We start from the raw sequence: 26806 nt of genomic DNA, 5'->3' as shown, positions 1-26806 counted from the left end.
GGATTCCCGACCAAGTATTGAGTGCATAACTGAACATAATTATTTGAAGGTTGACTTTTTTTGTATTAAAAACACTTTTCTTTTATTGGTCGGATGAAATATGCTAATTTTTTGAGATTTTGGGTTTTCATGAGCTGTATTCCAAAATCATCAGTATTAAAACAATAAAAGAGCTGAAATATTTCAGTTGGTGTGCAATGAATCTAAAATATATGAAAGTTTATTTTTTATCATTACATTATGGAAAATAATGAAATGTATCACAATATGCTATTTTTTTGAGAAGGACCTTTATAAAACAAAGTAATATGAAGCTATACACAATATGATTATAGGCCAGACTTAAAGTTTATATATTGCATTTTTTGATCAAAAATACTGCAAAAACATTAATATTGTGAAATAGTATTACAATTTAAAATAATGGTTTTCTATTTTAATATAATTTCTATCATGTATATCTGTGATGCAACGCTGAATTGTCATCAGCCATTACTCCAGTCTTCAGCGTCACGTGATCCTTTAGATATAATTCTAATATGCTGATTTATTAGCAATGTTAGAACCACTTTTGCTGTTTATTTTTTTATAACCTGTGAAACTTTTTCCTGAATTCTTTGATGAATAAAAAAATGTAAAAGAAGGGAAAAAAAGCACAACATTTATTTAAAATATAAATATTTTGTAACAATATTCACTATACTGTTCAAACATTTGGGTTCAGTATACATTGCTATATTATAGCCTACTTTATGGATGTTAAAGTAGTTTTAAAAAGTATACAGATTTGTTTTGTTAAAAGATTTCTGATAATATCAGCATATTAGAATGATGAGCATGTGACTGAAGACTGAAGAGTAATGGCTGATGCAAATTCAGCTTTGCATTACAGAAATAAATATTTTATAGGTTTTAAATTGTAATAGCCTAATATTTCACAATATTTTTTAATTTTATTTTTTTGCTGTAGCCTATTTTTGATCAAATAAATGCAAGCTTGATGAGCTTAAGAGACTTCTTTTCAAAAACATTAAAAATAGTAATGTTTCTAAACTCTTGACCAGTAGACTGCATGTTAAGGCTAATGTAAAAATATATATAGCCTACTTTGTTCTTTTCCCTTTCTTCATAGTCACTGAATTAAAAACATAAAAGTTATAGGCGTACTCTTTATATCTCATGACATAATAATATTTAAAGATTTTCTGTGTGCTTTAAGCTAGGCTATATATGGGAATTTTATTTATGTTTGTTTAGTATCTTCCTCAGTTGATGTCATCTGATAAGTGTTTCATATTAGGGCTGTATACTGTTTGTTTAACTCGGCCAATCAGACATAATCTTTCTTATAAGCGTCATGTAAACTGTAGGGTAGAGCAGACTGATTTAGGCAAACAGATTATAAATCTTACATCGCAAAATAACGAGAGAAAAAAAGAGAAAAGCTCGCAGTTCCCACTTGTTTTGCGCTCACGCATAGTGTCACGTGAACTCATGTAACCAATCCATTTCCACCTTTTCATTCTATCCTCTAGGGTCAGTCGAGTCGGAGGAGCGGAGAAGTGATGGCGGTGCACACATAAACTGACCGCACAAAGTTTTCATAGCCCAGAAAAAGTCTTTATATCCACGCGAAAGGGAACAAGCTGTCAATTTTGGGAAAGCTCGCGGATGACTGAAGTGCTCAGAAGCCTGACTGAGGGGAAATGTTTACTTCTGTGCGCGCGCGCGACTTGTACTTGGCGACGGAAGAAATTTTGGGAGCCGCGGTTACTAGTTTGTGAACTTCGGAGAGAGAGCTAGCGCGTTAGCACAGCTCTTTAGCCCGCTCGTGTAAGGTGTTTTAACCAGCTACATAATGGCTGTGTTGGGGTTTTGTTCTTGTAGACACGTAAGTTAATAAGTAACTTATCTTTGGCAGTGAAATTATCGTGTGTATGTTTAGCTTGATTCATGCGCCTAGGATGAGCAGGTACTTTGCACCTGTAGCCTCACGGCTTGAAAACTCTCGACTTTCCTGGTTAGGTATATTGTTTTACTTGTATATTTACAAAATATAAAATAGTTTATGCCTTTGGTTGCGAATTAATCGACAGGCTGATTATGTAGTTTTTACTCTCTAAAGTAAACAAAGTTCGTGAAGCCAGTATTCAGGCTAACGCTCATGTCCGAGCTTCAGAGACACTTCGCATTCCCAGATTGGTTAGCTGGCTTACGTGGAAACAAAGCAATGGGTCTCTTAACCTCTACTAAGCCGGACTTGACCTGACCCACTCTCCGTTAATGGTATAAAGTGACCTGGCTGGGGTTGTTGGGAACTTTTAGTGCGTGTGTGTGTGCGTCCTTGGGGAATACGACTACTGGACTAGTTTACTTTGATTTGACATCACGACACCTTATGGTGCTCCTGCAGGCACCGAGACATGGATGTTCCCCAGGCCGTTTTCCCAAACGGTGAGGGGCGCCTGAGCCTCCAAGACCATGTCTGGACGGATTCCTCCAACTCGAGGGCTTGGGCTCACTCTGCCCCCGTGTGTCCCCGCTCGCTGTGGACGGCGGTGTTTGACTACGAGGCCAGCGGGGAGGACGAACTCAGCCTGCGGCGAGGAGACGTGGTGGAGGTCCTGTCTAAGGACGCTGCCATCTCGGGAGATGAAGGCTGGTGGACTGGTAAAATTAACCATCGCGTGGGTATCTTCCCATCTAATTATGTTACTTACCAACCAGCTATTTACAGGGCGGTAGGGGCTCGCGAGACTGACCCACCCGTCCCTGTTCGGATACCTTTTTCTGAACTCGTTCTACAAGAAATCATCGGCGTCGGAGGGTTTGGCAAAGTCTACCGGGGGACCTGGAAGGACCAGGAGGTCGCGGTGAAGGCAGCTCGGCAGGACCCCGACGAGGACATTAAAGCTACTTCAGACAGTGTTAAGCAAGAAGCCAAACTTTTCTCGATGCTTCAACATCCCAACATTATTAAATTGGAGGGTGTGTGTTTGGAGGAGCCCAACCTATGTCTTGTCATGGAATATGCCCGAGGAGGGACTCTGAACCGCGCCTTGACGGGCAGGAGGATCCCCCCTCATATCCTCGTGAACTGGGCTGTCCAGATCGCCAGAGGCATGCAGTATCTCCACGAGGAGGCCGTGGTTCCCATTATTCATCGAGACCTGAAGTCCAGCAACAGTAAGAGAATTACCACACACACATGCACTCATTAATACCTCCTTATCTTGACTAAGAATTGCTGGTATTTGCTCTACTGTAGAAAGAAACACACTTGGTCACATTGGTATTTCCTTTCGCAATTAGCATGTTAATCATTAATCCCCACCCTCCTTTACAAAGCTTTATCATTAGCACATCAACCTTTCCCATATAAGCCTGTGTTTGGACCTGAAAGGAGGGGAACAGAACACCACGTGCTCTTAAAAGACCTATAGGTCATCTAGGAATGTCCTGCCAGTCTAACTCTATTTAATGTAGCCTATATGCAGTCAAAGGAACCATGAGCTTTATCTTCTAGCTAAAAGCAATGTGATTCTCAAAGGAAGCAACTAGCTAGTGAAATCTAACCCTAGAAGAAAAGCTATAAAATTGATGGATGCTCTAAGATTGAATAGACCCTTTGTAGTTGATGTTAAAGACACTGGGTCCTTCCAAGTCGTTCTGGCAACTTTAGCATTTGCTTATCTCAGAGTACAACTTTGGATGCCAAACGTTTAAATATTTAATTTATAAAAAAATATATATATATATGCTTTCCATATTTCTTAAACCGCCTCCTGTTCTTGCCTGTACCATTTTAAACAGTGTTTGAAACTTAGCTAGCATTTCTTGCGTCCTTTATCAGGTAAAGCCTGACATATGATTTTTATTTATTTATTATTGAAACAGTTTACTGAAGGTTATTTATGGCTATTATGTATGTTATATAAGATGAATGATGGTTTGTAATGTAAATCAGTGAGATCATTCTAATAGCATAGCAGAATATTTAAAATGCAGATACATTTTTGTTGTCAATCTGTATCCCCCAATAAAATGTCTTGGTAAGATGATATTTAAATGTTTAGTTTTATGATCAAATACGCTTTTAGGATGTAACAGATCAACGCAATAAAATGATGACTGAGAAATGTATAAATTAATGTTCCTTAAAACCAGATGTATTATATTTGATACTTGCATTTTAACATGATTTAAAAAATATTTATGTATGTATTCATCTTGACACTACTAACAATATTAAAGTTATTCTTGTTTACTCTAAAAATCTTAGTTCACTTCAAAAAGATGTGTACCAGGACCTGAAAGTGGACATTTTTACTATTTACGCTAAAAATGTTTAAACTATCAATCAGATGACAGAAGCCTTGGATAACAGCAACATTTTGATTGTTGATAATTAAAAAAATAGAGGCCTTTGTGTATCAAATATAATACAGTAGGCTGTATAGGGTTAAAAGATGAATCCTTTGTTGTATTGCTCATAAGTTACTGGATAAAGGCATCTGCTAAATGAATAAATGTGAATTTTTCCTTTAATGCACACTGAGTAGAAAACGTGGGTAAAACATAATGTGTACGTATGTAACTGCTTGACATTACATTAGTAAATGTTGGCCCCTACAGTCAAGAGGTTTTTAAGGTTGCATTTATTTTTTTATCTACACCCCAATTGTCCCTGACTAAAGAGCAGGATATTTGAAAACAGCACCTGCATTTGAATCATGTGCTTCAGCAGAGTCTTGAGTCTAGAGTTGCACAGCCAACAAGTAAAAAAAACCGCTGGCCATCTTTAAGCCTCTCAAAAGAGCTGTAGGAATGACGGCTTCTGAATGAGTGTGACCTTAGGCAGGTTGTGAAGTTAAGAAGTTAGAGTTTGAACAGCTGGTGTCCTCCTTGAGAAGCCAGCTATCTGCTAACAAGGTTCAGAGCTTGTCTGGTCTGAAATTATGTCTGCATTAACAAGCATCAAGTCTGTACATGTTTTTGATGAATAAATCATTTCTGTTATAAAGTCTATTTCACATACACCAGTGGTGAGTATTATTTTGTTGTATTGTTTTAGTGCTGCCAAGGACACATTTAGGACATTAGACCATTTGAAATGGTGTATAATGATTTTTGTATCTTTCATGTAAATGGGGGTTTCTTTAAAAAATTATAATAGCTGTAGGCGACACTGCATATGACAATGAGATTGTCCTATCATGTTTCTCAGTCATAGATAGAGTTGGGAAAGACCCTTACACTTGTCTGCCTCAGGTATGCCATACATTGTAACCAATACCTAAAAGAGGCATTTCAGATATTGTTTTCAGAAGTTTTTAACAGAATAGTTCAAATACAGTCTTAGTTCTGTAGAGATTTGATCAGTTGGTAACATGATCATGTAAATCCATTCAGTGGCTTAATTCCATGAATTTCTAAACAAGCAGTTTTTATATACGCTATGCCAGTGGTTCCCAACCTTTTTTACTCGAAGGCCCCTCCGAATCAATACTGCAAGGCCCACCGACACCACCAAGAACACCCCCCCCCCCCCCCAATTTAAAAAAATAAAATAAAATAAATTTAAGATGTATTAAAGGGGGGGTGAAATGCTGTTTCATGCATACTTAGCTTTTTACACTCTTAAAGACTTGGATTCCCATCCTAAACATAGGCAAAGTTTCAAAAACTAATGTTGGACGTTTGATGGAGTATTTCTGTGTCAAAAATACTCCTTCGGGTTTCTCACAAGTTTCGGATAGTTTTTTTCGAGTATAGGTCTACTTGACGTTTATAAGAGTGGAAGGTCCTTGTATGGGCCGTACGGGCTCTTCTCCCGGAAGGGTGCACGCACGCGTCACTAGAGCGAGAGAGGAAATGCACGCCCATAAACACTCTCTCAGCTGCAGATCCACTCGTCCGTGAACACTTATGTCGTTATAGTCCGCGCCGCACTCCACTTTATTCCTATGAGTGAGACCAAGCAACTTCAACGCTTCAGCACAGCATTCCGGGAAGGCAGTGCTGCATTTGAACTGATTTGAACGCAGAAATGACGGGAAGCTTCACAACATCGCTTCAGTCGCGTCGCAAAGTGGATCTCCACGGTCACTGCTGTCACAGGACTTCACCAAATCATACCAAAGAAGTGTGTTTTTGACAGAGCGGTCCCAGCGATAAAGGTTCGGTCCTGCTTTGGAAGCAGGCGGTGAGTAAAACTGCTTCAAATATCTATGTTGTTGGCTATCGTCGCGGGAGTAAACATCAGTAAACGACACGATCATGTATAGTTAATTTATCAATGGAGCATGCGATCTATGGTGTGTGTTTAAATACATTTGTTTAGCTGACCAATATAGGTGTCAGTTTGTTTATTGTAAAACCACCCAAACATAAACCTAGCGTTCTCACAAAGCGTGCTTCTTCATTCAAATGCGCTAACGGTTACTCCATTGTTGTTCTCTGTATAACATTACACTAGTCTGACGTGCAAAACCGTTTTGCTTGCTACTGCTAAGGTTTAGTCGCATACAATAGTCCATAAACCGAATCATGTCCTCATAAACTGTGAGTAAACACACACAAATGTTGACAGGACACTAAATAAAGTATACAACAGAGACGGACGTCCTGCTGTTGTTGCTTCCCCTGTTCAATTTATTTCAGCCTCCAGATCTGATTCTGGATCACGTATTAGCTGAATCTGATCGATAGCCATGGGTTTCTCCACGCTTGAGGATGTCACCGCTTTGTGCGCACTCGTCATTCTTTAGCTCCGCCCACACGAAACGCCCCCAGGCGCTCGTTTTTTTCCGGAAAGACTCGGTACAGCCCATATTTCTTTTATAAATATAATAAAACTAAAGACTTTTCGGAGATATGAAGGATGCAATACTACTCTATAGGTACTCAAGATTGACATGAGATTGACTGAAACTGAGTGTTTCACCCCCCCCCCCTTTAACCTTCAGTGTTCTTTTTTGCAAACATACAATGCAGACATTCGTTACAACATAGATGCACTTACTCTGCTCAGTTATACAGTACAAGTAAGCACAAGTCAACCTGCCATACCAAACAAGACCACAGGGAGATGTCATATAACTGCTATAAGGAGGATCCATTCATAATTATTAAACACACGAAAATACAAATGAAAAATTAAATAATTCTGAATGTGTGGAAACTTAGCCATCTGAAGTCATCCAACGTCAACAGTTCCTCTGTCAGAACAAGCAATGCCCATGTGTACAAACACCACTCACAAACTTCCCCAAAACACACTTTTTCGGCGAGAGCATCCTTTATAAAACACTCACAGTACATTAATTTGGCAACTACTTGAATATATTTAACTGCATTCGTGCAGATACGATGTTATAGCGATCAGTGAGTCAGGAGCGCATTCACGGTGTGTGTGCACATAAATAATAACGTACTACTTGCACGTGCCTATAATGTATGACTCCTGCATGCCACTGTAATCATCTTCACCTTACAATCGTCATCCCAAAAACTTTATTCAGTGAGCCAAGAGCGCACGTACATGGTTTGTGCAAGCAATTATAAAGGAAGTGTGTGCGCGGTCGTGTGTGTTCGCGTGCGTGTGTGCCACTGCAATCGTTTTTTACCTTCATCAGAACTGTCATGCATCAACTTTTTAGGGACACTGGTTTTCTTAATCCAACTGAAATGTGTAGTTTGCATAATCTGTGTTTATAAAATGGTTTGGTGTTTTGAGCTGCCGCTCAGTCTGTATTTCACATAGTGCGATTAGAAACGCCTTTGTAAGGTTGGGAACCATTCAAAAGTTTGGGGTTTTTCATGCTTTTGATAGAAGTCTCTCATCTCACTATGTTTGCATTTATTATCAAATTATGCAAAGTATTATTCATTATTATATATCAAAAGTACAGTAAAAAAACATTATTATGAGATTATTCTATAAAAATAACTGTTTTCTAGTGTAATATATATTAAAATGTAAGTTATTCCTGTGATGGCAAAGCTTCAGGGTCATACTCCAATCTTCTGTGTCACATGACCCTTCAGAAATCATTCTAATTTGCTGCTCAAGAAACATTTTAATCAATGGTTGAAAACAGTTGTGCGGTTTGATATTTTTGTGGGAACCATAATTTTTTTTCAGGATTCTTTGTTGGGATGGAATGAACATAAGAACAGCATTTATTCTTTTTTTTTCTTTTTTTTGCAACATTCTTAGTGTCTTTATACTGTCGCTTTATATTTTATTAATTTCTTTTAAAAAAATCGTACTCACCCGACCCCGAACAGTAGTGTAGATAATTTCTGTCTGCAAACTCATTTTCATTACTATTGCTGTCATTCTTTCTAGCATATCCTACCATTTGTTAAATTAGCAGAGCATTTCCAGAGCAATAAAATAGACGGCATTCCACTATCAACAATAGATGCAATGTGGCACCCTGCCCCCGTTCAGCATGGCAGTGCTACTGTTAACGCAACTCAGTTTGTTCATCTCTCCACAGGATTGTGACAAACAACATTGGAAGCTTGCTGACCTTAATTGAAAAAATAACGTGTGTTTGTTCAGTGCTCTCAGAACACCCACCCATCATGAGTCAGACCCTTTCTGCTGTGTTTTTGAGGGGGACTCCTTACCCATTCAGTTTGTGGCAGTACATTGTTTAGCAGGTTAAAGGTGGAGGGTACATTTTTAGGGAGGCACAAACAGCAAAGTCAAATACTAGACTCTCAAAAATAAGAAGTGAAATAAGATTCACTTTGTTCTCAGACTTGCTTATCAGATCAATGATTATCTTTAAGATATAGCAAATAGTGAGTAAAAATGATGTTTTTGTGCCCTAATCTTTTAATACCTCACTCAAAGGAATGTCGCTAACGAGGGGGCAAAAGCTTAACATAAGTTTGCACAATGGAATGGTCAAGCACTGGTTGCTAGGTGACTGCCAACCCGAGAATGCACCGACTCCTGGGCCTGAAAGGCTTATTTTCATTATTTTTAATCTCCTCAATGGCTGCTGTTTTCTCTCCAAGACAGGGAGCTTCCCCTGATTGGGGGTAAAGAATATTGCAGAACTATTGCCAGCAGTCCCTGTGAAACTCGGCACTGTGCCACGCTTCAAAACTCTTGTTTTGCAATTTCAGGCGCATGAAGTGTAATGTTAAGGAATCTCAAGCATGTGCTCTTTTAAAATCTCTCTCTCTCTCTCTCTCTCTCTCTCTCTCTCTCTCTCTCTCTCTCTCTCTCTCTCTCTCTCTCTCTCTCTCTCTCTCTCTCTCTCTCTTATTTATTATTTTCATTTTTCACAACGTGCGGGCACACATGAATTTGTGTTTAAACTCGACCTAGTATTAGTAAATTTTAAAGTATTCTAATTGGGCAGCTGTGTGTGCGAGGTTAGTGTTTTGCATAAAACATGCTTAAACCATCTCCATATAAGGACTTTCCACACAACTTTTCCTTTACAGGCTTTCGTCTCTCTCATCAACATATGTTGCTCTCGCCAGATCCTCGAGCAATGCCAAGTGTGTCATTCTCAAAACCAGTTCAAACTACTTTTATACAATCCCATACATACCTGTATATCAGCATAACACAGATTTTCTTACTCTTTCACTCTATATGATGAAATGTATTTAAGATGAAACCAAAGTATTATTTATTAAAGTAATTATATAATTTTATATAAAATATATTCATATATATATTAATTTATATAAAATGTAATTATATTAATTTCAAAATATAGATTAAATATAACTTCTTAACATGACACGGCACAGTGCCTTTTACGTGAGGTTTTAGTTGTTCATAAATGTATAAATACATTTTAGTATGAACGTTTTTGTTGAATCATGATTTGTTTGTGAAATCATTCATATGCAGATTTCACACAATTTTGTGCATTTGCATGCTTGGTGAATGAGGCCTAATGGCCTTGTTGGAGAGACTGAGGACCGCGGCAAACGTACTACAGGCAGCGGTTATTGTCTCGTGATCTAAAGGTGATTTTCTGCTCCATAAAATGGACACCATATAAATCTGAGACAAGAAAAGATGCATTACAAAAGTGGGATTGAATGAAAGCAAGAGCGTAAGAAAAGTACTATTAGTTTAGAAGTTTTAATTTTTATTAATTTATTTTATATTTCATATAACAGAAAAAGCTGATTTTTCTTTACTAATAAGAAAACCCTCATATCCAACTTGGCCTTTTGTTTTGCTAAAATGTATCCAATATCCAAACTAGACATGTGCCGATTTTCGAATCGCCTGTAGTTTTTAAAACAGCCATTCGTTTCTTTTTTTGTAATCTCAATGTTGTTCATCACAGCACCAAATATACTTAAAGACTTAATAGGCTATTTATTTTCATACTTAAACATTTTTATGTTTTAATCTGGACTACAAGCCCTAATGATTAGAACTGTTCTGATTATTTGTTATTGTTCAGTAAAACTTTGAGACATACGACTTCATTAGTTAACATGTTAATTCATTATTACCAAACTAACAATGAAAAATACTTATAAAGAATTAATAATTCTAAGTAATGTTAAATCTTAGTTACTGTTTAATAACATCAAAATCAAAATAACTTTTTTAATGTACTTAAGATAAAACTAACAATGATCAGTATTTCTTAACTAACATTAACAAAAAAATTATTACTTTCTGTACCAAATGGAGCTATTGTTCAATCTTAATTAATGCATTAAGTAATGATACCTTATATTAATTTGTTACCTGTTGTTCTTTATAATTCTTTTGCACTTTAATCTGTTTGAAATTTTTTTTTTTACAGCTCTGAAAAAAAAATCAAGAGACCACTTAACATTGAATTCTCATTGATTTCTCTCTTAATTTTTTCCCCCAGAGCTGTATATATTTTTGGCGCATTATTGTATTTAAACATTCAGTTATTTTTGTTATTACAAAAATGTTTGTTATTACAAAAATAGTTCTTAAAGCTGTTATCCTATGGCAACACGTTTTTGCAACTTATTTCAATATCGTGATAATATTGTATATCGTGATAACTTCAGCAATTAATCGCAACATGAAAAATTGATATTGGCACATGCCTAATCCAAACTGATTGAGCATACATAGTGTGGGAATGTAAAATTGTCTATTATTTCATTACATTTAAACTGTTGTTTGGTGTTGTGTTGTTATACACTATACTGTCCATGTCCAGAAAGGGAATAAAAACATCATCAAAGTAGTCCATATTACATCAGTTGGTTAATTAGAGTCTCTTAAAGCATCGAAAATACATTTTGGTCCAAAAATAACAAAAACTACGACTTTATTCAGCATTGTCTTCTCTTCCCTGTTTGTTTTCAAACCTCAAATAAAGATTCAAACGGTTATGAATCAGTGAATCGTAAAACTGTACGCTGATTCATAACCGTTTGAATCTTTATTTGAGGATTGAAAACAAACAATAAAGTCATAGTTTTTGTTATTTATGGACTAAAATGTATTTTCGATAATTCAAGAGATTCTAATGAACTAACTGATGTCACATATGGACTACTTTGATGATGTTTTTATTCCCTTTCTGGACATGGACAGTATAGTGTGCATACACTTGGATACGCTCTCAGACTAAATATAAAATATCTTAAACTGTGTTCTGAAGATGAACGGAGGTCTTACGGGTGTGGAACGACATTAGGGTGAGTCTGAGTCATTAATGACTCAAGAGTCAACAATTTCATTTTTGGGTGAACTAACCCTTTAAAGTGCTAGAAACCAACAGCTGATATTAACCCGAAAGCATTAAACAGGTGCAACCTGTTCGAAATGGATTCTCAGTCTTCATGTTTGTCCTAAAATGAAAGTTTTGTCAATTTTTCCTGAGACCTTGCTAACAAAAACGTTTTTATTTTTATTCCTAGTTTCCAGTATGCTTTAAAAAAAATTAAGAAGATTGTAAAGGATCAATCCTCATTTTGGCAAACTGATAGTTTCACTATTTTCTGGCTTGTTGCATTAATAAATAATGATGGTTTTCAGTACTTGCGCTGATTGAATGAAAATGTTACAGTTATATTAAATGTCTTCAATTGTAACGTGTGCATAAACAGTCAAGGCCAGTACTCCAATGCATGCTGGATGAAGCGTGGGAAAGTTAAAAGTGTTTAATGAAATGTCCACAAATATCACTACTTAGTTACCCCCCTCAGGTCATCATGACGGCAAGGGATTCAAGGCCAGATTAATCAGACATGTAGTTATCAACCAAGGGCCTCCCTGTTTATTACATACTGATGTTGATAAAGGTCTCAAGTTGAAAAAATTGTCAAGGACAGACCCAGTGAGAAATAATACTGCTGCTGACCTCAGGATGTTCCTGACTTCAAAGACAGCTGGCCTACATTCTCATGTTTTTTGTCATTTGGTACGAGACTGTATTGTAAACTAGAGCGACTTGTATATCGCTCTGAGTTCTTCATGTAGCCCTGTGTCCTTGAAGATTCCACTTCATGATAAAAGCGAGGAAATATGATCACCTTCTTAGCATTTCTGTATTGTTATTTATTGACAAATGCTCAAAGGCTAAGGCTCACGTGTTGAAAAAATTCCCATCATATTTTAAAATAGCTGATCTGAATGGCCCATTCGCTTCTTAATTTGTCTGTTAATTAATCTTTTAAACACTGTTTACTATTAATTCTTAAATAATATAGTACAAATAACTAAAACGTTTCTCCTGTCTTTGTTCTTTTTTTAGTTTTATTACTTGAAAAAATTGAGAATGATGACATTGGTCGAAAAATCCTGAAGATAACTGACTTTGGCCTTGCTCGTGAGTGGCACAAAACGACAAAAATGAGTGCTGCTGGCACTTATTCCTGGATGGCTCCTGAGGTCATCAAGTCTTCTCTGTTTTCCAAAGGGAGTGATGTCTGGAGGTAAGCTGTTATTTTAAGTTAATTGCAATGTTTGGTTCAAAGCCTGTTTTTAAAGTGAATTAGTTACTTGAGGATAGGCATCATTTTAAGCTTTTCCAAAATGCATAATTATACTTCTGTGACGCATCCTTTTGGCCAAATTCTTACTCAGTGTAATATGTATTGTTCATGGATACAGCATAATTTAATATAATTACAGACTGAATATATGTGTGCCATGAATATGTAGAGGCATTAGAATATTGCCTATAGCTCGGTAACTTCAAACTTTGGAATTGTTTCAGTTTGGATGCTGCTCTATATGTAGGCAATAGACTGCAAGGCAGCTCTCTAGGGCCCTGTTTACACCTGGTATTAGGATCTGTTTTAGTTGATCAAATATTGTTGTTTTGATCTTTTATTCACTTGCAACCATTCTGTTCAGATTTCTTCGAGGGGGGGGGGGTCTATGGGTGGGTTTTTTCAGATCTTTTTATCTAATGGACAAAGTAAGCTTGCACAATTTGCATATGAACACGCACAGAGACGAAACTTTGTGAAACTTGTTTGAATCCTGAAAGTGTATTTGGATAAGAGATTCTCCGTCATTCGCCCAACAAATTTTTTTATGTTTTGACCATGTTTAGCATGAGAATCCAACTCTTTAACAGTGTAAATAAATCATGAAATATCATTAGACCCCCCTTTATATCCCATCTGACTCGTGCACTTCCAAAAATGTTTACACGTTTGGTCGGTGGGCGGTCTCTTGTGGCTGCTTGAACACATTCAACCACAAGCGTGGTCTACACTATACCACACTACAAAAGCAATATGGTCGAATGCGTTTTCGACTCCCTCTGGAAATGGTCTAAAGTGCTTTAGACCTCGTTTACACCTGTATTTGGCATTATCCTCTTGGGATCTGTTCGACCAAAATGTATTTTCATACCTATTGTAAACAGGGCATAGGTTTTTGAACGGAGCTTAAATTTTAATGCCTGGTGTTTGATTTTGTTCACAGAAACTCTAGGTCAGTTTCAATCAGTACAGCATTTGGAGGGGTTCCAACTGACCTTTTACTTGGTTTATGAAAGCTAAATGTGAAGACTCATCGTTTTTCAAAATGTATCATGCTGCTTTGTTCAGACATTGCTTACTGCATGCCAACACATGATTGGTTTCACTTCTACTTTCCTAACATTGCTAAATTATTGTCTTTTCTTTGCCTTTCCATTATCATGCGGTTAAGAAGGGAAAGGAACTCAATAAGTTATTTTAGCGATCATAAAATGTTTGCATTGGGATCAATTAAGAATTTGTCTCTGAGATGCTTTATATACATACACTTTCATAATTTAAAAGTGCAATCAGTGTATAACCTTTGATTAGGGAAAAAGTGCACCAAAATTGTCTGCCAGGTCAATATTGTACAGAAGCACAATTCTTTCAGCCAATTGGTGTGATTATTACCTACCCTTACACACTGACACCTCCCTATGTTCTGTTCTCTGTCCAGTTATGGAGTCCTCCTTTGGGAATTGCTGACTGGGGAGGTTCCTTACCGTGGCATTGATGGTTTGGCAGTTGCCTATGGAGTTGCTGTCAACAAATTAACCCTTCCAATTCCATCTACCTGTCCCGAGCCTTTTGCCAAGCTCATGGAGGGTAGGTCTGCTAGTAGTGTACTGATTATTACATATTTGTTTATTCCATGGTTCACTATATGTTATTAACACTCCATGAGATTATTTGGCATTTAGGCACTGATGCCTCATTCTTACCCCAAGCGACTTTATCGCTGCTTGTGACTTGTCTCTGTACTTCAAGTTGGTCATGGGCATTCCTAATGCTGTCTCTATTAGTAGACTGCACATCTGGACATATTTTTTTAAAAAGGTTATCGTAGGTGATGTATCTTTATTTTGTGAATAATTATTTTTATTGAGTAGTCAGTACAATAAGGAGAAGATGCAACTAGATTATGTATATTAATGGAAATCTAAGATATCATTCCAATATGACTAGTTTCTTGTCACTTAAGGAATGCTCTGTAGTTTAATTGTTATATGAACTACAGTAGTGCTAGTGCATTAAATTGATAACCAGATGAACAATCTATCAAAATACAATTTAATCTCGCTCATACCGCTGGACAATTCCGAAATGTCATTCAAATTTAACAAATAATCTGTTTTCTTGTCCCTGTTTCTTGTGCAGTGGAAATGTTAATAGATAACTAATCATTACATAATTTCCACCTTATTTTTTATTTTTTTTAAATGTGCAAGACTTCTGATTCATTAGCAGCTATGGAAGAATAACAAAGTGCAAATCAGCATAATGGACTGTTTTTGTACTGGTAAAATACCTGGAAGCGAATGACAATGGAAACCTTGCACATTCAGGTTACAAATGAATACGTCCGTCATGTTAAAATAAGGTGGATAAATAAACAAAAATAATCAACGTATGAATTCCCATGAATAATTTATTTTATATACATCATTAAAGAACAGTTAATTATCTGCCCTGTCTTTACTGTATTCAAAGTGTATGATCTCTACTGACACAGACCTCACTTCTGAAAGTCATTTTCATTTGCATAAAGTTAAACATTTCTCAACTTTGTTGCTTCGCTGGACATGTCAACATCATGTCTCACAATGGTCTCTCTCAAAAAATGCAAACTCATTGAATTGAATTGTATATAAATGGGGTTGTGAACCAGTCCCACTGCAATCAGCAATAAATCAATGTCCCTGTATGGTCATTCTGATAACCTACAATAATTATTCATAGAATGCTGGGAACAGGATCCCCACATCCGTCCGACTTTTGCTTCCATTTTGGAGCAGCTGACTGCCATAGAGGAGGCTGTGATGGCCACCATGCCACAGGACTCCTTCCATTCAATGCAGGAGGACTGGAGAGTAGAGATCCAAGAAATGTTTGATGAGCTACGCACTAAAGAAAAGGTCAGTTGATAAGGATTTCATTTGACTTGTCCATTTCATTTCTGAGTTTGTTACATTGAATTTATAGTTTTGACTATAGATTTGTTTTGTAATGAGACAGTGGACCAATATTGTTTTGTTATCAAATGGTTATTTGGTTGAACTGATCCTCTTAAAGCCAGCTATTAGCAATGAAATTGCTTTAAGTGTTCAGTGAAGTTAATATGATAAGCTGCTTCCGATCTTAGCAGCTTGTTATGTTGAAAAGGGTTTGCCATTGGCTGATCAAGAATGCCTTTTCCTGCAAGTCAGCTAAAACTTAATGTAGAAATCCTGACATTGTGTTACACATACATTCTTTCAAGTCATTATTGTTCAGTGAATTTTTCCACTCCTTTAGACACCGTCCTGTCACATAAACATCTTCCTTGTTACGTGATGCAACAAGTTAACACTAACTTGCTTATAAACAAAGCGTTTTTTCATTAATTAATTGTCTAAATCATCTGCCCAAGTGTGTTTTTTGGCAGAGTGCCCCAAAGCTTCTTACAGAAGTTATTCATGAGAGATTAGGCCAAACGGCTTTACTCCATGTGGGTGGAAAGCCGTTTTGATTAATGCTTAACAGTTTTTTTATATGTGGATTATTCTGTTCAAAAGATATAGAGAATGAGTAAACTAACTATTACAAAGATGTTTCTTATAAGGCAGGATTTCAATTACCATATTCATAGTATTACGTTTGAAGTGTAAGCCACAGTAGAAGTGAAAAGTAGAGAAAGAGAAAAAAAGAATTTGTAGTTTTTATTTTCCGTGTGAACTCGTCGAAAAAGAGCAGTTCACGTCAGAGAGGAATCTGAGCTCTGTTCTCCAAGGCCAAAGGAAGTGAAACTGCAATTCATACTATTGATGTCTCTTTTTGCTCGTAGACATACAGGTGTTTCTACTATCCGATACCATCCGATTTTGCTTCCTTGGGCTGTGATACAGTATCAAAATATTTATTTATTTGGTCATTGTTTGGCCATAGTTTGAAGGAATAGTTTATCTCAAAATGTAATTCTATCATCATTCACTCAACATCTTGTAGTTTAGAAAACTCTTACAGTTTTAGATTCCTTACAAAATGCACTTGATCACAAATGTTCTCGACACCAACAGGAGCTCCGTTCTCGTGAGGAGGAACTGACACGGGCAGCCCTTCAACAGAAGTCTCACGAAGAGCTGTTGAAGAGGAGGGAACAGCAGCTGGCTGAGCGGGAAATTAACGTGCTCGAGCGTGAGCTCAACATCCTTATATTCCAACTCAACAAGGACAAGCCCAATGTTAAGAAACGGAAGGGCAAGTTCAAACGCAGCCGCCTCAAGCTCAAAGATGGCAACCGCATCAGCTTACCCTCAGGTTAGAAACATACTAGTCAGCTTATTAGTTTATTTATGAATTTGTGGCGTAGCATGAATATCACATTAATTAATCTCAATAAATTGTTTACTATGACTGTTTACAGAGTTGTGAAGAAGGTTGATGTGAAAATTGTTATTGTAAAATGTAGAAATAGTGTAAGTGTTTTAGTAAATATTACTTATGGATTATATTATTTGTGTTTAATAGATTTTCAGCATAAAATTACAGTTCAGGCATCTCCAACTATGGACAAGAGAAGAAGCCTCAACAGCACCAACTCTAGCCCTCCCAGCAGCCCAACACTGATCCCTCGCCTCCGAGCCATTCAGTGTAAGTGCCCACTCTCTTACACATCCCATACAGAATCTGAAACATTGTTATAGTACAGCTTTCTGATATTTTTTAGATTTTGGGTTAAAAAATAAACCCATCAGACATAGTTTTTGTTTGTAAGTAGGTTTAAAAGTTGAAATATTATATAAGTTCCACCATTTATCTTCCATTTACAAGACGTGTATCTTAAAATAACTACAAAGTAAATGAAATTCAAACAGACTTCCATTGTAATAAGCTAATATCAGGATTGCCCCATATCATTTCTGTTTAAATGTTTGCCAGTTTCAAAACAGAAAACATTATGTTTCAAGGACAGTCATACTAATAAATCCATTTGTGGGTTCCTCATCAGTGACAAAAAAGTGGCATCTAGGTCAATGCCAGTGGTTTCTGAATCCTGTATCTGTCACACATTTTTATCCTATGTTTTTCCCATCAGTGAGCCACCCAGGTGAAACTAGCCGAAGTGGCAGTATGTTTGTGTATCACCAGGATGTGGATATAACAAGCGAGTGTAAACCTTCTAGCGGGTTTAGGAAGAAAGGCAAGGACACTGGTCCTTTGAGACAAAGCCGCCCAATCTAACTGTGTGTTGGTGTGATTGCTGATCACTTTGGCTCTTACTTCATAGCATCTCTGTTTGCTTTGATGCCTTTAGGATTCAACTGGTTGTTGATGCTTATGAAGTTTTAATTGTTTGTAATGATTTTGCTTCGACTGCCTTTGGGGATCAATGACATTTTGGTAGACCTTGACATTTTGGTAGCGTTTGGGAGCAAAATCTAAAACGATTTAAAGGCACAATATGTAAGTTTTAGCCACTAGATGTCACTTATCCATAACATGCGTACCTGGATGACGCTGTGAATGAGTGTGGGAGCATGGGAGTTGTTGTATCCAGCTCCACAGCCGATGGAAAGAGCTAGGGCAGAAGTCATGTTCATGGATGAGCGAATGTATTCATTTTATTAATGTCACACTGGTATGAAGCAGGGCAGATGGAGACCTGTGGGAGGGTTTGCTAATGAAAGACTTTTATTATGCTTACGCTGAAGTCGGCCACTACTGCTGTTTTCATTTGATGGCGAAAGTTCTCTCTGTTTATGCTATGCTAGCCCTTGACAAAAGTAGTGTTGTCTCTGAGGAATGGTATGATCATTCAAATGGATCAAATGGATGGATGGGCTGTACCGAGTCTTTCTGGAAAACGAGGGCCTGGAGGCGTATCGAGTGGGCGGAGCTAAAGAATGACATGTTCGGTTTATGGACTTTTGTATGCGACTAAACCTTAGCAGTAGCAAGCAAAACGGTTTTGCACGTCAGACTAGTGTAACGTTATACAGAGAACAACAATGGAGTAACCGTTAGCGCATTTGAATGAAGAAGCACGCTTTGTGAGAACGCTAGGTTTATGTTTGGGTGGTTTCCAATAAACAAACTGACACCTATATTGGTCAGCTAAACAAATGTATTTAAACACACACCATAGATCGCATGCTCCATTGATAAATTAACTATACACGATCGTGTTGTTTACTGATGTTTACTCCCGCGACGATAGCCAACAACATAGATATTTGAAGCAGTTTTACTCACCGTCTGTTTCCAGAGCAGGACCGTGAACCGTTATCGTTGGGACCGCTCCATCAAAAACACACTTCTTTGGTAACTGTTGATTTGGTGAAGTCCTGACAGCAGTGACCGTGGAGATCCACTTTTGGACCGAAGCGTATGTTGTGACGCTTCCCGTCATTTCTGCGTTCAAATCGGTTCGAATGCTGTGCTGAAGCGTCAAAGTCGCTTTGTGTCACCCATAGGAATAAAGTGGAGCGCGGCGCGACAGACGTGTTGCACGGACTACTGGATCTGCTGCACCTGAGAGCATTGTTTATGGGTGGCGTGCATCTAGTCGCGCGCGGCCGCGCGCGCTCACCTTTCCGGGAGAAGAGCCCGTACGGCCCATACAAGGACCTTCCGCTCTATCGACGTCAAGCTGACCCATACTTGAAAAAAACTCTGAGAAACCGGAAGGAGTATTTTTGACACAGAAATATTCCATCAAACGTCCAACATTAGTTTTTGAAACTTTGTCTATGTTTAGTATGGGATTCCAAGTCTTTAACAGTGTAAAAAGCTCAGTATGCATGAAACAGCATTTCACCCCCCCTTTAAAGCATCTTTGATGTTTCCATGATTTATATGACGTTATTGACAAGTGATGCACGGACACGTTCCTAAAATTGCTGATTTCTCTGGATTTAAACATTGCTAGAAACTTTTAGGATAATGTAAGTACACAAGTCAACAAAATGTATAACATTGTTCTAGTGGTTTTTTAATATTTTGATCTAAAAATCTTATATATTGTGCCTTTAAACTTAATGTTCTCACAATGTTCTTCCTGAAGCTCCATGTTTTCTAGAGTGATTATAATGATCTAACACTTGTTCACCAGTGATGATTGTGTTGCTGGGTGGTGGAGGTTGCCTTAATTGCTTAAAAACGCTGTTTCTGATCTGCTGTGAACGACTAATAGATTGAATCTCAATCTGTGGTGTGAAAAATATTGGGACTAATGGAACATTTCCATTAGTATTTAGCAATTATGTTATAAATTCTATGCATCTTCATCTCTAGTGACCCTGGATGAGAGCAACAGGACATGGGGTCGAAGCACCAATTACAAACCTGAGGAGTTTGAAGATGTTAAGAAAGGGTTCAAGAAGAAGGGCCGCACATGGGGACCAAGCTCTGTGCAGACGAAGGAAAGAGGAAATTGTGCTGAAAGGTTGGAGCAGTTTATTGTTGTGTGTGTTCCTTTTCTTAAAACCAAGACAAAAAATATAATCTTTAAGCACCATTTGTTGCATTTTAATTTTTTTAACAAATGCATGTAGTTGCTTTAGTATGAATGTTTTAGTGTGTTCTCATGAGTTCTTAATTATTGGTGCCACTGTCATTTTGTCTTCAGAGTTCGACCTCTCTCAGATGGAAGCAGTCCCTGGTCCACTAGCCTTATGAAGTCCCAGAAATCTGTTCCATTGGCTGCATTGTTTGCGGAGCAGGGTATGTAAAAAAGGCTCCTCTTCCATTTTGATTTTTTATAGGTACTCAATTTCATCGCTCTTTGTTGCAACTTCTGCCCAGTTCATATTCTAAAGTTTAATATTTTTTGTTGTCAAGTTGCTTGTTCACTGCAGTCTTCGTTTAACGTCTTTTATTGATGCTTTATTTGAAAAAAGTAATCTAAATTGTAAAGGTTTTGGTCAATAAGATTGTTAATGTGTTTGAAAGATGTCTTTTATGCTCACCAAGGCTGCATTTATTTGATCAAAAATACATTATGTATTGGGCAGTAATGATACATTGTTATATTGAGATAATGTAGATCAGATTGTGCATAGAATAGATCGTGATATAAATATGTGACTATTTAAATATGATTTTGCAGTTTAATATTTGCGGACACTAGTATATATTCGGCTACAGTCTGGAGCCCTGCGCTTAGATAAACACGGAAGCGATTGAACACAGCTGCGGGTACTGAATATACTCGGTACTACAGAAATGCTGGCATAGTCACATTTTTTACATTTCAGTACTGACTTGCTCCGAAAGTGCTAGTACTTGTGACATCCCTACTTAACAGATCATGAAATAACACAATAATGTGTAATAAAGATATTTTTTATGGAACCCGAGATTTTTGCCCATCCATTTAAAGTCTGTACTTTTACAACTTAAAAGATAAAAAAATGCATCATATTAAAAATTATAAATCCAAATCTTCTGAAGAGAAGCAATGGCTTTATAATGAACTGATTTACATCAATGCACATACTTTAGTAAACGTGGATGTTCAGATGCTTGCGTGATGTGTGAAACGACGAGAGTAAATGCAGAATTCCATTTTTTGGGGATGAACTAATTCACTCATTTTGACATGGTTTCTTGCGATTAGAACGATGATTGATTGTACCGGTCATCTGAAGCTCATTCATGCTGGAACGGCACTCCTCAAAGTGAAAACACAAACATTATTAAAATCAGATCACATTTAGTTTTAGTAGCAGGATTATTAAAAGCATTTTAGATGGTTTATCCTTATATGAATAGTGTACTAAAATGAAAGAGGCGGGACATAGTGAGCACCTGGAGAGTGTGTGTGTCGTGGCTTGTCTGTGATCGAATGAAAGCCTGCGAGCACTGTGTGAGATAAGAAAAGGTTTATAGAGTTTCAGTAACATTACTACATCGAACTATTATTTATTATAGTTATATATAACATAATATTTATATTATTTTATAAATAATATTTGTGGGCCCTGATAATATATAATAATAATAATATTTTAATGAATTCTACTTTAAATTGGTCAAGATTCAAAGGATCACAAATACACATCGAATGCTTGAGCATTATTCCCCAGTTCCCCGGCAAGTTCTAGACCGAGTTGCTTTTAAGTATTAAAGCTATGTGGCGGTGATTTTGTAAGTGACTATATCTTCAATCAAAGTTTTCTGGTGAGGAAAGAGAGCAAAGTGTGCTTTGGCATAGACACGTAATTGAAAAGAATGGAATAGATTGGCTTTAGGAATATTGAAACTACTCAACAGGTCATGAAATGACAATAAAGTGTCTTACCTAACATCTGTAGTTACACCTGTCTCGTGTTTTTTTTTTCTTTTTTCTCAGGAACCAATAAAGATGAAGTGTGCTCTGCGGATGGATCTGACAACAAACCAAAGCAACTCAAGTTCCCCAACCAGGTGTATATCGATCTACCTCTGTGGAAAGATGAACAGGGGGAGAGCCAGGGGCCTGCTGGTGGAGGTGAGAGCCAGGAGGACCCAACTACATCCACAAGTTCCACTAGCACCACACCTCAGCACACACCCACTAACAGCCTAAAGCGCAGCACCACATGCCGGCGCACAGACTCTGTTCTCTATGGCTGTGCCTCCATCCTGGCATCTGTCGCATTCGGCTTTGACCTGCGAGAGGTCTGTAAGGGTTCTATCAATGAGGAACCGGAGCCACGTGAGGAGAAGAAAAAACGTGAGGGCCTGTTTCAGCGTGCCACTCGCTTCCGCCGCAGCACCAGCCCCCCTGGTGGCCGTTCACGCAAGGACGAGGTTACCGCAGGGCCTGTAAACCTGCTCGCCATGTCATCGATTTCTGAGTGCAACTCCACCAAGTGCCTCCTGCAGTCCGATTTTGAGGGGTCTGTGTACAACCTAATGAACGAGACTCCAACTAACAATTCCCAGACACATCAGAATACAGGCACTAGTGATGTTCTGCCCTCAACCCCTGTACAAGATCTCACTTCTGGATCCAGTTCTCGGCATAGGAGAAAGAAGTCCAGTCCTGCTGTGTGTCAGACCCGTGAGTTATGTGCTGATATTCTTAAGGGCTGATCACAATATAAGAATTATTTCTGATAACCAATAGAGGGATGATTTTAAAAATAGCTATACTTTTTTTTTGTCTAAATAATTAAATTAAATCGATATAAAATTGATTGTTTTAAATGCTACAGGTGAATTTAGGCCTCTCAACATTTACAGTATGTAAAATGGACATTTTAGATAATTCACTTTAATAACAGTGGATCTCATTCACCTAATAATTGCATGGATCCAACCCACCGTTCAAGCAAACAACCCCCAAATTGCTGCTAGTTCTAAACCGAAAGTAAAATGCGCAAGGCAGCAGTCATTCATTCACAGCCACACTGTTATTCAGTTATTCACTGGCGCCTTTCATTCATTGAAAGCACTCGCTTTACTCCGCACCGTGATGCCCGAGCGGCCGTTTGCATTATACTTTCAGTTTAGAATTAGAGAATTAAGTCCATGCCAGTGATACTGGTATTACCAGTGTGGTCACACGTCGATTAACCTGTGGGAAAATGTCCTCACTGTCACATCTCTAGCTGATACAGACACAGGGAGTTCAGAAACAGTGCTTACTGATATACATAACTCCCTTTGGAGTGGACTTAGTACTTTGTAACTTTGCAGACCTTTTTCATGCTCAAACTGCAACATTACACTCTAAAGAAAGCTGAAATAAAGCGCAATGGGGCACCTTTAATAACCCCTTAAATGTTATTTAAAAAAAAAAAAAAAATTCCATGCTATACATTATAATGAATGTATAAATTCACCTGTGGCTTTTAAAATGGTTTTATATCAATTTATATATTTTATAAGTGTTTTATCTTAATATAAAAATGGATGAAAAATAGTATGTAACTACACACTGGATATTGACCAATACACTTTAAATTAACTGATATTTTTTACATTTGCTGTCATCTAGGCCTAATAGAAACACTGCTAATTTAATAACACTGTTAACTATTATCTAAAATATTACTTTTGCATGCTGTACATTTATATTGTGAGTTATTTCAATTGGACAATTTAAAATGGTTTTATATAAATTGTATTTTATCTTAATATAAAAATAGATGGAAATTAATATATAAAACTAAACGGAATATTGTTTATTAATGATGTTACTCTCTTTGCTTTAGTTAACGGCAGCAGTAACTGCCAGGCCAGTCCAACTGATTCCTCAACCACTACTGCAAAAAAGAAGGCTGAGAGAGAGCCTGCTCAAGAGAAGGAACCAGTATCTAGACCCAGACCACTTTCTCTAAGAAGCAAATCTCACTCCTGGAGTCTTCTAAAGAGTCGCAATAAGAGCTATTCACTCGGGCACTACTCTGGGGAGAAGAGTGCCCAAAACCTGGACGTGGTCCTCCCCTCAGAGGTCAAAATGGGCTGCTCTTTACTGGACATGGACACAGAGGGTCAAAAACGAGACTGCACGGTCCCCCTCTGTCGAATACAGAGCACACCAGGTCGGCTATCTGTGTTTGAACTGGAGAAAGAGTTTTTATCCTGAAATAAGCTGCATCTAGAACAAAATCTTACTTTTGTCTTATCTGACTGTTCCACATGACATTTATTTAGTTGTTTTGTTCTTTTCCAAGATTAACATCATGGCCTTTGATCAATATTTGAGCCATTGCTGCTGGAGACATTCTGTGGTATCTTTATTTATATGCTGTTTACTTTGATATGTAATTTAATATGAAGTGACATATATGAAGTGAATGATCAATATTCCACTGAACTTACAGTAGAATTGCTGTTTTTTACACAGTGATTTGATCAGTACACATGAACAAAATCTCAGATTCTGTTAGAAACTACTGGTTTGAAGATGTTTTTTCTCTCTTTTGATTCTGTATCATGTAATGTCATCTGAAAGGCATAAACAGGGCCCACAGTGTTTGTATAGTATAATTATTAATAGTTGTACAGATGAAGTTCTATTGCTGATGTGATTGACCAAACTAACAGACCTTATGTTGCTAGCTCAAACAGCGCTTTCATGGGTCAACTTAGAATTTCCCTACATAGCTCATCATTTATCCTATACTAATGCATTATATTTGAAAGGTTTTATTTTAATGACCTTTTGAAACTGATTCCTGAATCATGCAGTGCACAATTTTTTTCTGCTTGTTTTTTTCCAACATTCCTTAAAGCTATAATGGATGCCAAACTCATGGACCCTCTCCTTTTTTAGCTTTAATTCAAATGCATTTGATCTAATTATGTCTTTTAGGAGTGAATACATGTCTATTCCTTATAGGTTGCATAACTAATTATGGAAGTATCAAACCCAAATGGGAAGCAAAACAGTATATATATTTATATAAACATCACATTATACTGCCAAGTAATGAATGAACTATGTTGATGGTGTCTAGCAATATTACTACTATTTTACAGATCATTCCCTATCCCTACAAACCCTGAAAATGGAGTTGTATTATAAATCCACTAATAAATCCTTTGAAGCACAAGGATGCTATTTAAAACTGTTACCATCTGAGTAGCTTGATTTTGAGTTTATGCTGCAGTAGGTTCACAGAATGAGTTATAATTCAAATATACTTAAGCATTTTACGGTATACTAGCGATTTAAACCACTGCCGCAAAACCCACTTGCTCTCTTAGCTGCTAGTCTTTATATTCAAACTGTTTTCTCAATCATTACCCTGTGTAGAAGACTGAATTATTAACTTGTTCATTGTCTATTGTGGACTTAAGTAGTTCAGTATCTTGCTTTTCAGTGCTCTCTGTGTGACATTTAAAAATACTGTTTTGTATCTTTAAGATGTGGAGACTGTAACTTGGCACATGCACTATTGAACAAATTAAAAAGTTATTTTGTGGTTATAGCCTGTCAAATGGAAGAGCACTAAACTCTTAGTTTGTGGGGAAAGATGTTTGAGCAACAACTTGCATACAGTATTGAAAAGCTTTTCCTTGTAGTGAGAACTAGGATTATTTACTGTATTTATGGTAATTATATCATTCGGAGTAAATGTGCTGTTTGTTCATAAATGATCACAGGTTTTCAAAATGACGAGATGTTTTAGAGGAAGAAAAAAATATGTTGTGTAGCACTGGAATTTTTGAGTTGTGTAATGATGATTGTTCATTACATTTTATGCTGTTATTATATTAAGATGTAATGAGTACTACTAGTTTAGATATACAACTGCACATTAGAATTCATAAGAACAAAGGACTCGAGACATTGTGGTGCCTCTTTTTTATGTCTTGCAATGAACATTACTTCTAAGATGAAGTAACAATAATATGGTGCCTGTTTTTGCGGAATTCATTTGGTGTTGTTGTCTAAGCACAATCATTTCTCCTGTTCTCGGAGAACTGTGGAGATCAAAATTTTAAAGCAGTTTCATTTTAACCGATTCCCAAACTTGAAGGACACAGATGTGTAAAAGACCGTTTGGAATTAAGCGACAGAAATATTCATGTTTTCACCAAAGTTGAAGTCTTGGCTTGTGAAATGGTTTTGAAAGATTGTTACATGCATGCACTGCAAGTAGTTTTACTGGTTGCTTTTTAGTGCACAGTGTATGTTGTATTGAGCTCTGTTTTTATCTAATGTTTTACCCATGTGACCATTTAATGTTAAAAGCTGTTCAGCTGTGCAGTTCCGATGTGGACTGGTTATTTGCTCCAGGAGGGCTCAAAAAAGGGCTGAGCCCAGAATCATCTCATTTATATCAAATTCTACTATTTTACTTTACATAAGTGACCAATAAAAAAACCTTTATACAACATTTACGCATTGTTTTTTTTTTCA

General features: G+C 37.2%; 1 protein-coding gene across 2 annotated transcripts; it reads left to right on the top strand.

Moving 5' to 3' along the window:
- The first annotated feature begins 1522 nt into the window (after positions 1-1522).
- map3k21 (mitogen-activated protein kinase kinase kinase 21) lies at positions 1523-26783 on the top strand. 2 transcript variants are annotated; one of them, XM_067420904.1, is made up of 11 exons: positions 1523-3186; positions 12747-12927; positions 14426-14574; positions 15709-15884; positions 17025-17265; positions 17476-17598; positions 18044-18148; positions 20242-20392; positions 20576-20670; positions 22301-22993; positions 24150-26783. In XM_067420904.1, exons 1-11 carry the CDS (start codon positions 2424-2426, stop codon positions 24521-24523), a joined length of 3051 nt encoding a protein of 1016 aa, XP_067277005.1. In that variant the 5' UTR covers positions 1523-2423; the 3' UTR covers positions 24524-26783. The 2 variants fall into 2 exon arrangements, with proteins under 2 accessions (XP_067277005.1, XP_067277006.1); XM_067420905.1 differs by lacking the exon at positions 18044-18148.
- Positions 26784-26806: the final 23 nt, after the last annotated feature.

The sequence above is a fragment of the Pseudorasbora parva genome, chromosome 17 (genome assembly GCF_024679245.1).
Source record: "Pseudorasbora parva isolate DD20220531a chromosome 17, ASM2467924v1, whole genome shotgun sequence".
NCBI lineage: Eukaryota > Metazoa > Chordata > Actinopteri > Cypriniformes > Gobionidae > Pseudorasbora > Pseudorasbora parva.
The sequence above is the reverse complement of the archived record's forward strand: the minus strand, read 5'-3'. Positions and strand labels throughout refer to the sequence as shown.

Bases quoted from the DNA above. Each gene is read 5' to 3' on its own strand.
- map3k21 (XM_067420904.1), top strand. From the start codon at position 2,424: ATGGATGTTCCCCAGGCCGTTTTCCCAAACGGTGAGGGGCGCCTGAGC. The intron at 12,928-14,425 runs GTAAGCTGTTAT...TTCTCTGTCCAG, and splicing joins AAAGGGAGTGATGTCTGGAG to TTATGGAGTCCTCCTTTGGG. The intron at 20,671-22,300 runs GTATGTAAAAAA...CTTTTTTCTCAG, and splicing joins TGCATTGTTTGCGGAGCAGG to GAACCAATAAAGATGAAGTG.